The following is a 14,066-nucleotide window of genomic DNA, read 5'->3' as shown; positions in this document are numbered from 1 at the left end:
GGGTGAGAGGTGGGGGGGCAGGTGCGAAGTGCGGCTCCCTGGCTGGGCCCCCGCAGTGGTGAGTCCCCTTCCTCCCTCCACTCTTCAGGACCCAGGGCTAGGCCCAGGCTTCCCTGAGCAGTTTCCCACAGAGGCGCCCCATTGCTGGCCAGTCTTTCTCAAGCTCCCCCAGTGTGAGAAGTCAAGTTTGGGCTCTTCGGAGGGCCCCAGGTCAGCCGAGAGCGGCTGCGCTGGACATGTCCTATGTGACTTCACCCAGCCACCCTTCAAGCACTGCAGAGAAGCGTCACTGCCCGGCCAGTCCCTTGAGGCATGGTGTGTTCTGGGATGGCAGCTTCCCGGCCCCCCCCTCACCGACAACTGAGCTCACCCCGGTTTGCTCACACTCAGGTGGAGGTCTGCGACGCAGAGGCGTGATTGTGTGATGGTGACTGGGCATGGGTGGCACGTGGCCTGCTAGCCTCCAGCAGGTCAACAAGGCCTTCCTGTGCAGAGGGAACCCCAGCCGCCTGGATTCTGCCAGAAAGCAGATGCCAAACCTGCCACCTCGACGGAGAGACGGTGCTGGGAGCTGAAGGCGCAGGGAGCAGCACCCAGAGGCTCCCAGGGGTGGCAGTGGGTCCGTCTGCTCCCAGAGGCACTGGCTCCCCTGAGAGGTGAGCGTGGCAGGACAGGGCCAGCGGTGCAGAGACGGAGTGAGGAGGCAGTGTTGCCACCGGAGCCACAGGGCAACTCCCACAAAGCTGGTCGTGGTCCACGTGGTCCATGTGGTGCACAGGTCCTGCCGGCCGGCTCCTGTCTCTAACATAAGCACCGCCACTTATGTCAACCCTGACTTTAATAAAATGAGCCTATAGTCGAAGCAAAAAAAGCTAAAACATTTTTTCTTTATTAAATACCTGATTTATTAAAATTTACATGTGTATTTGTTGCAAAGTGTGATGAGGAGTCAACAGAAATTCAGGCACAAAAATAGTTCATAATCAGATACAATCTGGGCAGCAACCAGATGGCCATGATGCGCCGAAGGAAAAGCGTCAGCCCGAAGATCTCGGCCCGCTAGAGAAGAACGTGTTTGCATCTTCTTCACATGACTGACAGCGGGCATCAGACCATGTTGGCATTCAGCTTCCTGGATACATTTACAAGCGTGACTAACAGTTTTATTTCAACATGTGAGTATTTACGTTATACCAGAAATGACATTATTTGCAATTATTTACATTTTCGGATTTTTAAAGAAATGTTGATGTTGACTTCAACATGGGAGTGGTTTGGCAGCTTTTCAAAATTGTTTTAGGGAAAACGAGAGCCAAGGCCCTGAAGACCCTGCTCCAGCCGCCCCTGCACACAGCCCTGACAGGAGACGGCACCAGAGCAAGGCGGGTCCTGACAGCGTCAGGGGTAGGTCCGGCCTGGGCAGGGAGGGGGAACCAGGTCCCTCGCTCCAGCCGGGAGCCACAGTTGAGGCAGCTGCTGTGAGGCAGACATTTCCGGCTGAAGGAAATGTCTGGTAGGAAAGGCCGGTGGGGGGTGAGGGGGGCAGAGAGTGGGTAGACAGCCAGGGAGGAGTTGGAAGTAAGAGGACGAGAGTGCCCCCGTCACGGCCTGGACCACGGTCCTGGACCACCAAGCCACGGCCTGGACCACGGTCCTGGACCACCAAGCCACGGCCTGGACCACGGTCCTGGACCACCAAGCCACGGCCTGGACCACGGTCCTGGACCACCAAGCCATGGCCTGGATCACGGAGCCAATCCTGCCACCAAGCCATGGCCTGGACCACAGACCCGATCCTGCCACCAAGCCATGGCCTGGACCACAGACCCGATCATGCCACCAAGTCATGGCCTGGACCATGGACCTGATCATGCAGCCCGGAACCCCCTCCGACTTCCGACATCACTGCAAGGTCCTTGGGAGGAAGCTGTGCCAGCATGTGCTGGGCACACGGGGCTGGCACAGAGAGGCAGAGGGCTCAATGAGGAGGTCGTTCCTTGTGGCTCATGGAGGGCTCTGGAGCCATTTCCACGTGGCACTCAAACTGCTCACCAGCTCTGGAAGATGCAGGGCGTGATCTCCAGAACTGCACCCTCATCCAACATAACCAAGGCACCAGGACACAGGGCTGACATCGCGCCCTCCACTTGGGGCAAAGCTCATCACTGCAGGTGAGCATGCAGGCGCCGGGATGACTCCCACATCCAGAAGTTCCTGCCAGTCTCCAACAAAGACCAAAGCCCACAGACCTTTAAAGCAAAGCAGTAGGTGGGTAAAAGAAAGAACCTGCGGCCCCTGCCCAGGCCCTCCCCATGCACCCATGTGCCCTGGCCTGGGCAGGAGGAGCAGCTCTGAGTGACCTGGACATGGGAAATGCCTGCTGAGGGTTCTGGGATCCAACAGCCAGAGCTAACACGGCCACTCCAGGAGCCTGTGCGTTCTGCGTTTCACTAAATCCAATGGCTTCTTTCCAGGAGCGCTGCAGCCTGGCTGCCCTCCAGTTAGGGGGTTATCTTCGCCTCCTGCTGAGTGTCTGTGTTCTCACTCCCACGCCCACCGGGTGACCTGGCCACTCAGTGACAAAGTCCTTCACTTGTGGGGTCCTCAGTGCCTTCCCGTTGGGGTCACATCAGCCCGGTGTTCCCCCAGAGGCACAGGCCAGGCAGCAGGGGTGAGGCGTCAGGACCATATCCAGGCCTGGCAGAGGAGGCGGCAGCCCCAGTCTGCAGCCGAGGGCCAAGGAGCCCAGGGGCCCAGCTCCAACGTCCAGGTCTGAGCACCAGGGTGCAGTGGGATGGGGCTCCCGGAGAAGAGGCTGCCTGCCACACCAGCCTCCTTCAGAGGTGGGGACAGGGTGCTGCAGGCCCTGTGGGGCCCACAGAGAGAACTCAGGGACAGCTGGCTGAGTCCACACTCTGTGAGACTCCTCCTCTCCAGCTCCGGGGCCTCCAGCCCACCTTGAGCTTCCAAACACTCAAGGATGGGGGAGGCTGCACCCAACTACTGACTTGGTGTACCAGAGTGGGCCCTAGAGTGGGCATTGTGAACAAGGTTGGGCTGCCTGGCTGGACGCAGGGGGTCTGCCCAGCACCTGCCCCACTCCCAGCCTCAGGCTTCAGTGCTCACCTGGCACCCAGGGAGCTGAACCCCCGCACCTCCTGCCAGGCCAGAGTGAGGGTCCAGGTGACTTCATCCGGGAACTGAGTGCTGGGAATTCAGCTCCCTGGGCACACTGCCCCCTGCGAGTCTGCAGTCAAAAGCCTCCTTCAAGCCAGGAGCATTTATTAAGCGCCTACTGTGTACCCGGCCGGCCACACGGCCCTGAAACCTCCCCTCTCCTGTGGGAGGGCTGGGGCGGCCAGGGAAGGTGAGATTCGCCTCCACCCCCCTGCCCCTTTGCCGAGCTCGGGGCTGTCCTGGCTCTTCTCCGGATCGCGGCTCCACTGGGGGTCCAGGGCTCACCCTGGCGCTGAAGAAAGCCCCGGTGGAGCCTGTGAGGCAGGAAGAAGTCGCCCAAGAGCCCCAGGACCCCCAGGACCCCGCTGGACCGCGGGAGGGCGGGGCCCTGTGGGTCTCTGACGCCTCCAGGTGGGGATGAGGCACAGTCGCTGCCCGCTTCCCGCCCTCTACGCCCCCCGCGATTCCGAAAAACCCTCGCTCGGTGGAGGGCACCCCCCGTCGGCGCCGCCCCCTGCCGCGGCCCCGCCCCGCGCGCCCCCGCCCCCTGCCGCGCCCCCGCCCCCTGCCGCGGCCCCGCCCCCTGCCGCGGCCCCGCCCCCGCTGCCCGCCCCGCCCCCTGCCGCGGCCCCGCCCCCTGCCGCGGCCCCGCCCCCTGCCGCGGCCCCGCCCCCGCTGCCCGCCCCGCCCCCTGCCGCGGCCCCGCCCCCGCGCCCCGCCCCGCCCTGCCCGGACGCCTCTGCAGAGGCCACCCCTGGACTGCGGCAGCCCCGCCCGGCGGCCTCGGGGGCGGGACGGGGGCGGTGGGAGCCGGCGAGGGGGTCGGGCCGCCAGTGCTCTCGGGGCGCCGGCTCGCCCATCGACCCTCCGAGCCCAGGGTGGGCGCAGACCCCGGGGCTCCCCGCGGCGGCCACACGCCGGCTCCGCCCCCGGTGTCTCCCCCGGGAAGGGGCGACGTGCCCGAGGCGCAGGGTCCGGATTCGCCGCGCAGTCCCCGTGACCCCCGCGCCCCCCGTGTCTCCCGCGTCCCCCGCGCCCCCCGTGTCCCCCCCGCGACCCCGAGTTCCTGCCCGTCCCCCGGCGACACTGCGGCAGCGGCGGGCGGGCGGGGGCGGGCAAGGGCCGGGCGCGTCGCCATGGAGCCCGGGCGCGCGTAGCCGAGCCCAGCCCAGCCGGGCCGCGGGGCGCGGAGGAGGCTGCTCGCTGGCACGGGGGCGGGTGCGCGGCGCGGCCGCAGGATGCAGGCCATGGACACGGCCGCGGCGGATCTCTACGAGGAGGACGGCAAAGACCTGGACTTCTACGACTTCGAGCCGCTGCCCACCCTCCCCGAGGACGAGGTGAGCCCCGGACCCGGGCTGGGGGACCTTCTGCCGCCGGGGGGTCCGCGGAGAGCCCGGAGGATGGACCCGGGAGGGGCCGCGGCTCCAGCCGCCCCAGGCCCTCCTTTGGGTCTTGGCCGAGGGGGTCCCACCGCCATCCTCGATTTCCTCCGGGAGGGAACAGAACCCCGAGTGCGCGCGGGACGGCGGCGGGTGGGTACCCCTGAGGAAGTTCGCGCTCGGCGGCTCCTGATGGGAACCCTGGCGGGACCGTGTGGAGGAAGCCAGGGGGCGGTGGGGGGTCTCCTTACCTCCCTGCCGGGCCCAGGAGGCCGGCGGGGCTCAGTGCAGCGGAGCCCAATCAGGCGCCGCTCAGGAGTTGCGGGAGGAGGCCCCGGAGCTGAGGTTCAGGATGACCGCCCTCCCCCGCAACCGCGAGACTGAGCTGCTTCCTGCTCTCTGGCTCCGCGGGCCTTCGCCCAGGACCCCGCTACTCTCCAGGGCACAGAGGGGCTCTGGCTGCCATCTGCATACCCTGGCACTTCTTCTGCTCAGGGACGACCCACCCCGCAGCACCCACTGCCCTGACTGGCCTGAGGCCAGACCCCTCCTGGGCTGGGTCTGACCCTGTAGCTCAGCTCTGGCTTGGCTGGGTGGAGTGGACAAGCCAGGCCCGGCGGCGGCATGGCAGGTGGCCCCTGGGAGATGCAGCCGCTCCCGGAGGGACCCTCATCCTTTCCGGGGTCCAAGATCTGCCAGGCCTCCAACAGGCAAGAGCCAGACGCTGGGCATCTGTGTGTGTCTCTGGTGACGGCATCGTCACCTGCAGCCTTTGGTGGAATGCTGCGGCGCTCTCTTTAAACAGCTGGCCAGGCAGGGCTGGAGCAGGGCATGTGGGCAGCAGAGTCCCAGGCCTGACGCCCTTGCAGCCCCCACCACTGCCTGGATAGCAGGCTCTGAAGGGACCGGGAGTTTCTGCTGCAGAGGCACCGTCCTCTGGGAAGGTTCAGCATTGGCCCCAGGAGGCCCGCTGCCTGGCCACCTAGAAACCACTGAGGCTATGCGGGGGTTGGCACTGCCCCCGCCCCCACTGTGGCCTGGATTTGGTGCCTTTGAAGGCTGTAGAGAGGAGCAGCCGGGGAGTCAGTGAAGCTTCAGAGATCACCGCAGCTCCGACTGAGCAGGAAGGGCATGCTCTGCCTACAGCCTTCAGAACCCTCCAGGACACATCCCAGAGCATCTGTCAGGAAGCCGCCTCCCCATCACTCTGGGAGGCTGCCCCGAGGATGCGGCTCTTCCCACAGCTCCTTCACGCACCAGGGGTCTGAGCCTTGAGGGCCACCCCGCGCCACACACGGAGGCAGCAGCCGGTGCCACATACACAGGTACACAGAACACGCAGCACCAGCCGTGAGCCCAGGTCCTGACTCGGAGCCACACGCCGTCTTTGTGCTCACGCCGCACACCCTCCCCCGCCCCCGACAGCAGCATCGTCTGGCTGGCCGATAGCTCCCACACTGCGCAGAGCTGGGCTGCGGGACTCCATCACGTGTCGGCCACCGAGGCCTCCAGGTGAACTGCGACGCCACCAAGTTAGCAGCGTGCATGGGAACGTTCTCGCGGGCCCTCCACGACACTCCTGTAACTCGGCAGGGTCCAGGCCCGACCCCGTGCCCAGCACTGAGCCCGCCACGTTGAGAACCTCCCCGCGTTCGGACTCTGCTTTCTGTGCATGTGTGGCTTGGAAGTTTCTGAAATCTCCATCGGGGCACGTGCCTGCGCCTGACTTGCACCAGAAAGTGGTGCTGGGTGAGGGGAGGGGGCCGCAAGGCTGCATCACACCCCAGGGGCAGCAGCAGGAGCCCCCGAGAGTGCCAAGGGCATGGGGCAGCTGCAGGGAAAGCGTGGTGGCGCCAGGCCCAGGACACACAGAGGCTGCATAAGATGTGGGAACTCACTTATTCTACAGCTAATTATAACGGCTGGCTCCACAGTGGGGTCAAGAAAGAGACCCCAGTGGACACCTACCGGAGCCCCTGGAGTGTCCCTCCTTTGACATGGCCCCAGAGAAAATCCACACAGCTGCTGAACGTGGGAAAGATATTTGCTTATTGCAGTCAGGGAGATGCAAAGTACACCCCCCGCGAATGCCTTCCCAAGACTGCCAGGCTGGCGAGAACTGAAGAGCGGGCAGCGGCGTGTGTTTGGCAGGGACATCACAGCAGCTCTCCCTCGCGCTGGTGGGAGGACAAACGGAGCGGCATCTTTGGAAAACAGCCCGGCACTCGCTGGTGAAGTGGAAGGCACCAGTGCCCTGTGTCCCAGCAGCTTCACTGTGGTGTGGGCCTGAGACACGTGGACGTGCATGTGTGAGCGCTCTCTCAGCCGGAACCCGCCAGACCATCAGCAAGTGGGCTGGCAGGTCCTGGAGGCTGTGGCCACCTGCGGGCAGCACCATTGGGTCAGTACAGCACACAATAGATGGAAAGATGTTTGTGGGAGTAATGCAAGGAGGGCTTCCTGGAGGAGGTGTCCTGCCCAGATTCCCATGGGATTTCAGCCACTGTGGACAGGGGTGTGCGATCTGAGGCAAAACACCGCAATCCAGCAGAATAGCGGCTGCAGAAGAGACACACAGGTCAGGCAGCCAGGCTTGAGGGATGGGCGCTGCTGGCCGCCCCCTGGGAATTCAGACGAGACAAAGAGGGTGCACCGGTTTGGGTGCCAGAACAGGACAGGTCCCAGGTCCCTGAGGGGCAGGCAGCACTGTCACCCCTCCCAGAGTCCGGGAAGTGCCTCCAGAACCTCCTGTGTGCCGATGTCAGGCTGGGCTCCGAAGCTGAGGCTGGACTGGACGCAGAGGCTACCTGGGGGAGCACAAGGCTGGGGGTCCTCTGCAGGGGAGAGGACAGTCCCACTGCAGGGTCCGTGTGACATCTGGGCCAGGACGAGCTCAGAGCACAAGGCACCTCGGGGGCCAAGGTGGGTTTGTGGTGAGGGCCTGGCAGTGTGCAGAGAGCTGTCAGCAGGCCTGGGAATTGGCAGCCAGCCCTCCCAGCAGGGAATGGAGTTTCATATTGGTCCTGTTAGAATCCCAGGGCCAAAAAAAATCAATTGGTCACCAGACAATGTATTTGAAATGTGCCCAGTGACCCAGACGTCCCTGTGTAACCCTGGCTCAAAGTCTACCTGAGCAGGGTGGGGGTGGGGGGCTTTCTGAATGCACAGAAGCCCCACATGGGGACATGCCGGGAGATAGGGGTCCTCGGTGGGAAGTATGCCTTCCCCTCTGAGGTGCAGGGACTGGCTGATGTTCTGCTGCCCTGGAGAGCTACCCAGACCTGGGGGTTCACGTACACCTGCCTCCCCAAACCCCTCCTCCCACCTGGGATAAGGTGGAGTCTGTGGCTGCACAATTGCAAAGTGGGGACCACTCCTGCCCTGCAAGAAACAGATCTTAGGGGGTCCCTGCTCTCAGACCTACCCCACGGCCCACCCAGGCACGTGTTGCCGGGGATGGTGAGGGGCAGGTTGGGAGGCCGGTGGGCTGGGCCGGGCCATGAAGACCCCTCTGGACCTGCCCAAGAAGCTGGATCTGTGCCAGCAAACGTGTCACTGAAGGCTGGTCAGCCACAAGGTCAGACTGTATTGCAGGAGAGGCTGATGTGTGGGAAGTCACAAGGCTCCGTTCTGCCGTGGGGCGCTCATGGGTGCTGGGCAGGTGTCTGCTGGGGTGTCGGCGGGAGGGGGCACTGGGCAGACGGATAGGCGTCTGCCCGCCGAGGCCGAGTTGCTATTCACAGCACATCACCTCCTTCCCCGGTGTCTGCCACAGCCCATTAAACTCCTGCCAGGGCCACTCCGCAGCCCTGCAGCCCAGCTGGGCTTATTCCACTTGAGCATGAAGCCTCCTGGCCCACTGGCAGCGAGGCTGAGAGCCCCAGGGTCTCCGAGGCCCCCTCTGGAGGCGACGACAGGATGCCCAGATGGCTCCCAACCTTGGGGGTGACGTGGGGGTGTCTGCTGCAGTGCGGGTAGGGTGCCCACAGACCTGGGGTCCCTCGGCTGGTGAGTGCCACCTGAGCCTCTCCGTCTCTCGCCCTGGCCTCTTGGACCCGTCCGACCCCTGCCCCTCACTTGTCCAACCACTGTGGATTTGGGCACGCGGCTGGGGGGTCATTCCTCTCACCTGTGTCAGAGCAGGGTGGAGGCTACAGGGTCCAGAGTTCAGGCCTGGGAGCCCTCAGCACATGATGAGACCCCTGGGTGGCCGGAGGAGCCCGCTGGCTCAGGACCCTGTGTGAGCGGAAGCCCATGCTCTGGACAGCCGGCTCCAGAAGGGCTGAAACGGCCCTGTCCCTGAGGGGAGGCCTCAGCCACAGGCCCCATGGCGTTTGCTCCTAAAGCCACCCAGAGAATCTCCGATGGCATTTAGACACGCCCAGCTTGCATGATGCTGAGGATCCCAGTGTCTGGCTTCCCTGAGGGGGGAGGGGCTCCTCATCGCCAGGTGTCTCCCCTCCGAGCCTGAGCAGGAGGCCCTGCTGTCTGCGAGGGGTGGCCCTACAGGCACAGCCGACCTGGGCTCTCTTCCCCAGTCCGCATGTCTGGACACCACCGTGTGAGCCGGCATGCCCCAGACCTGTGGGCAACGGCCAGGCCCCACAGCGGGGCAGGGACCAGCTCAGACGTGCATCACACTGGTGCCCTTCCTCTAAGCAGCACACTCTGTGGGGTCCTCAGATGTATTCACCACTCAGTGCACGACTGTGCCCGTTTGCAAGCACGTGTGTGCACGAGCGTTGTGCTGTGTGCATATATGTGGCAGTGTACAGGAGTGTGTACATACATATGTGCCTGTGTGGGTGCACATGTGCGTGTGTGTGTGCAATGCCTGCCTGTGTGTGCACAGGTGTGCATGTATCTGCAGTGTGTGCCTGTGTGTGCGTGGGTGTGCATGTATGTGCAGTGTGTGCCTGTATGTATGCACGGGTGTGCGTGTATGCGTGCAGTGTGTGCTATGTGTGCACAGGTGTGCGTGTATGTGTGCAGTGTGTGCCTGTGTGTGCACAGGTGTGCGTGTATGCGTGCAGTGTGTGCCTGTGTGTGCACGGGTGTGCGTGTATGTGCAGTGCGTGCCTGTGTGTGCACAGGTGTGCATGTGTGCACTGCGTACCTGGGTGCACGGGTGTGCGTGTATGTGCAGTGTGTGCCTGTGTGGGTGCACGGGTGTGCGTGTATGCGTGCAGTGTGTGCCTGTGTGTGCACTGGTGTGCGTGTATGTGCAGTGTGTGCCTGTGTGGGTGCATGGGTGTGCGTGTATGCATGCAGTGTGTGCCTGTGTGTGCACGGGTGTGCGTGTATGTGCAGTGTGTGCCTGTGTGTGCACGGGTATGCGTGTATGTGTGCACTGCCTACCTGGGTGCACGGGTGTGCGTGTATGTGCAGTGTGTGCCTGTGTGGGTGCACGGGTGTGCATGTATGTGTGCAGTGTGTGCCTGTGTGTGCATGGGTGCGCATGTATGTGTGCAGTGTGTGCCTGTCTAGGTGCGTGGGTGTGCGTGTATGTGTGCAGTGCGTGCCTGTCTGGGTGCACGGGTGTGCGTGTATGCGTGCAGTGCGTGCATGTGTTGCAGTGTGTGCCTGTGTGTGGGTGCACGGGTGTGCATGTATGTGTGCAGTGTGTGCCTGTGTGTGCACGGGTGCGCATGTATGTGTGCAGTGTGTGCCTGTCTAGGTGCATGGGTGTGCGTGTATGTGTGCAGTGCATGCCTGTCTGGGTGCACGGGTGTGCCTGTATGCGTGCAGTGCATGCATGTGTTGCAGTGTGTGCCTGTGTGTGGGTGCACGGGTGCGTGGGTGTGTGTGCAGGTACACGTGTGCATTCGTGTGTTGCAGTGCGTGCATGTATTGCAGTGTGTCCCTGTGTGTACGGGTGCACGGGTATGTGCACGTGTGTGGGTGCACTTGTGTCCGTGTGTTTCTGTGTACACAGTGTCCAGGCGCCTCTTTAGCCAGCCTCACAGGAATTGCTGGGAGTTTTGGGCTCTCTCGAGTCCTGAGGAGTCCTTCGTGGTGCAGAGAGGACGGCAGTCTTGAGCCCAAATCAGAAACACCTTTGATCAGTCAGGGAACCCAGGAAGAGGGCAGGGAGATTCCCGCCATGGAAGGAGCTGGAAGGGCCTGGAAAATGAAGTCATCAAGCCCCTCCATGGACCCCCCAAGGAGAGACAGATGGGGGATGTGCCAGGACCCCAGGGACAGAGGCAGACCTGCCCCATGGCCAGGCCCCACCGGGCACCTGTGCCCTGATTCTGTTTCTTGTTGGCCTCCTGCTTTGGCTGGAATCCCTCATTCCTCTCCTGTGCCTGGGAGCCTCCTGCAGTGCCAGCCACTGGGGCAGGGTGAGGGGACTGGAGGTGGGAGGTGCTTCTCAGGACATCAGCCCCGTGGCACCTGTAGGGCCAGAGCTGCCCTGTGTAGGGGGAGCCAGGGCTGGGGGAGAAGGCGCCTCTGCCTCTTCCTCACCTGCCTGGTCCTCTGAGGCCCGTGTCCTGACCTCCACCCATGGTGCAGCACCCAGCCACCCCCTCCTGTCCACGGGGTGGAGCAGACGCTCCTGCACACGAGTCCGTCAGCTAGGGAGCAGCACCCCCAAGAGAGCCTTCAGTCCATGTCTGGCATTCATGCAAGTGTGGCTGTTCAGCCTTCTGTGTTCCCGTGAGGGTGTGTGTACCAGGTATGGGAATGTGTGTGTGTGTGTGTGTGTGTGTGTGTATGTACATGAGCATGTGTGCGTGTGGTCAGCATTAGGTGTGTGTGTGGTTGATGTAGTGTGTGGGCATATGTGTCTGAGCGTACATGCGTGTGGTCAGCGTTAGGCATGTGTGTGGATGTAGTGTGTGTATATGAGTGTGAACGTGTATGTGACAGTATGTGTGTGTGTGAGGTATGTGCATGTGCATGAGGATGTCTGTTCTAACTGCATGAGTGTGTGTGTGCTTGTGAAGTGGGTGGAACTGTGTGTGTGGCATGCCTGTGTACCAGCGTCTGCCTGCTAATATATAAGTGCGCCTGTGTGGCACGTGTCTGTGTGGGATGCATAAATGGGGATGTGTGTGTCTGTGTGAGGGTGAGCACACAATGTGTGCTAGGTGAGTGTGTGTATGCGTGCACATGTTCGTAGGGTTGGGTGTTGGTGGCAGCCATCATGATCACAGCTGAGCCCTCACGCAATCCTGGAGCCCACTCACATTTGGAGGTGAGCCCACATGGGGGCGGCCAGGCCATGTGAAGGGAACTGCCATGACTGTCCTCCATGTGAAACACCTGGAGCAAATGTCAGCAGAGGGTGTGGTTGCGTGTCGTGTGTGTCAGGGGCAGGTGTGTGTGATTGTATCACATGTGTCGGGGCAGGTGTGTGTGGTTGTGTGTTGCATGTGACAGGCAGGTGCATGTGGTTGCGTGTCTCATGAGTGTGTCAGGCAGGTGCGTGTGGTGCATGTCTCGAGTATGTTGGGGCAGTTGTGTGTGGTTGTGTGTCACATGAGTGTATCGGGGCAGGTGTGTGTGGTTGCGTCATGTGTCGGGGGCAGGTGCATGTGGTTGTGCGTTGCGTGTGTTGGGCAGGTGTGCATGGTTGCATGTCTCGTGTGTCGGGACAGGTGTGTGTAGTTGCATGTTGTGAGTGTGTTGGGGCAGGTATGTGGTTGTGTGTCTCATGTGTCGGGGCAGGTGTGTGTGGTTGCATGTCTCGTGAGTGTGTCGGGGCAGGTGCATGTGGTTGCATGTCGCGTGAGTATGTCAGGGCAGGTGCCTATGGTTGTATGTTGCTTTAGTGTGTCAGGATCGCACCCCGTTAGCCCCACACCAGTGCAGGGTTAGGAGTGTTGACTCCGTCACGTCACTCATCTGTTGGTGGCCTCCATGGGCCAGTTCAGCCGTGAGCCTGTTGCGGGGGGTGGGGGTCAGCGTGGCCCAGGGAGCAGGTCTGGCCTGCAGCTGCGGCCGAGCCTCCAGGAGGAAGGCCCCGTGCCCAGGCTCGCTGATGTGCCACCAAATGTTCTGTGTCTCTGATGGCCAGGGAACAGCAGGAAGACTCTTGAAACAAAATGAGACATGGCCTGAAGCCCTCTCCCTGACCCACGTGCTGAAACGCCACTGCGAGCTGTTCCTCTCTCAGGGCATCGTCTTGGTGGGGGTGCCAGGGCCGGCTGGGGGTCCTGCCCTGCTCACGGTCAGGCCTGTCTTGGCAGGAGAACGTGTCTCTGGCTGACATCCTCTCCCTGCGGGACCGCGGCCTCAGCGAGCAGGAGGCCTGGGCCGTGTGCCGGGAGTGCAGCCTGGCCATGCAGAGCGTGGTGCACGCCGCCATCTTCCAGAGCATGTGCATCACACCGGACACCCTGGCCTTCAACACCAGCGGGAACGTGTGCTTCATGGAGCAGCTCAGCGGTGAGGAGGCGGCGGGGCTGTGGGCGGAGGCGCCTTTCGGGGTGCATGTGAGCGCCGGCTCTGCCAGAGCGGACACTGGGAGCTGTCCGGGCCGGGCTTCCTGTGGAGAGACTCAGGCTGGAGAGTACCCCGGGGCCCATGGGGGTGCCTGCTGCGCCAGGGCTGTCACGCCCACCCTCAGATGCCAGAGGGGGCTCGGCCGACCCAACCGCTCCCCTCAGCCTTCTCCTAACAGCAGGCTGCGCCTCTTCTGTCCCCGCTGGGCTGTCTGCTGGCCCCACTGTGAGTGGACACCGGCCCCTGCCTCGGGTGGGCCAGCAGGCTCCCTTGCGTGGCCCCTGCCTGGGAGCCGACTTTCCCCGGTGAAGGTCTTCAGCTTCCTTCTCGGGACAGCGGCAGTGAAACCCATTTCCCACCATAACCGCCAGGGAGCGGGTTTCCCTTCCTCACCGCCTAAAACGTCAGCGGACGCCGGGTCTGCGGGGAGGGGACCTAGGGCCGCTCCCCTCCAGGCCCTTCCTGGCTGGTGGGCTCAGTTCTCAGGTGTGACCAGAAGCCTCTCTCTCTCCTCCCCAAGACGACCCTGAGGGTGCCTTTGTCCCCCCGGAGTTCGACATCACTGGAAACACCTTTGAGGTAAGTGCTGGTGGGGGTGACGCGCCACACCCCCCTTCTCGGAAACGCACCTGCCTTCAGGCGACCTCTGCAGTGGCCTCTGGCTGGGCACACGGCCCTAGTGTCATGACCTTAAAATTTGACCTTGAAATAAGAGTTTGGGGGCTGGGCGTGGTGGCTCACTCCTGTAATCCCAGCACCCTGGGAGGTCCAGGCGGGCAGACTGCTTGAGCCCAGGAGTTTGAGACCAGCCTGGTCAGCATGGCAAAACCCTGTCTCTACTAAAAATACAAAAATTTGCTGGAAGCAGTGGCTCACACCGGTGGTCCCAGCTACTCTGGAGTCTGAGGCAGGAGAATCTCTTGAACCCCAGAGGTCGAAGCTGCAGCGACCCAAGATTGCACCACTGCACTCCAGCCTGCCACACAGCAGGACCTTGTCTCAAAAACAAAGAAAAAGGAGTCTTGGGATCATTCCCTGCCACCCCCGATCCCCCCC

General features: G+C 62.7%; 1 protein-coding gene and 1 long non-coding RNA gene across 5 annotated transcripts in view; one reads left to right on the top strand and one right to left on the bottom strand.

The window, feature by feature from the left end:
* Positions 1–2,902: 2,902 nt before the first annotated feature.
* The window catches only part of LOC108297224, a 19,043-nt gene continuing 7,879 nt past the window's right edge, over positions 2,903–14,066 (bottom strand). The window contains exon 3 of the long non-coding RNA XR_001822137.2: positions 2,903–2,913. This is a non-coding gene — a long non-coding RNA (uncharacterized LOC108297224). The remainder of the gene's footprint in view (positions 2,914–14,066) is intronic.
* Positions 4,333–14,066, top strand: part of KNDC1 (kinase non-catalytic C-lobe domain containing 1) — a 59,434-nt gene continuing 49,700 nt past the window's right edge. For 2 of the 4 annotated variants that reach the window (XM_037735341.1, XM_037735342.1), the window contains exons 1-3: positions 4,333–4,517; positions 12,755–12,953; positions 13,531–13,589. In XM_037735341.1, the coding sequence (XP_037591269.1) occupies positions 4,416–4,517; positions 12,755–12,953; positions 13,531–13,589 (360 nt within the window). In that variant the 5' untranslated portion in view covers positions 4,333–4,415. The remainder of the gene's footprint in view (positions 4,518–12,754; positions 12,954–13,530; positions 13,590–14,066) is intronic. The other 2 variants (XM_037735340.1, XM_017519920.2) reach the window with 1 other exon arrangement.

The sequence above is a fragment of the Cebus imitator genome, unplaced genomic scaffold (assembly GCF_001604975.1).
Source record: "Cebus imitator isolate Cc_AM_T3 unplaced genomic scaffold, Cebus_imitator-1.0 Scaffold780, whole genome shotgun sequence".
In the NCBI taxonomy this organism is placed as follows: domain Eukaryota; kingdom Metazoa; phylum Chordata; class Mammalia; order Primates; family Cebidae; genus Cebus; species Cebus imitator.
This window is presented reverse-complemented; position numbering and strand designations above follow the sequence as displayed.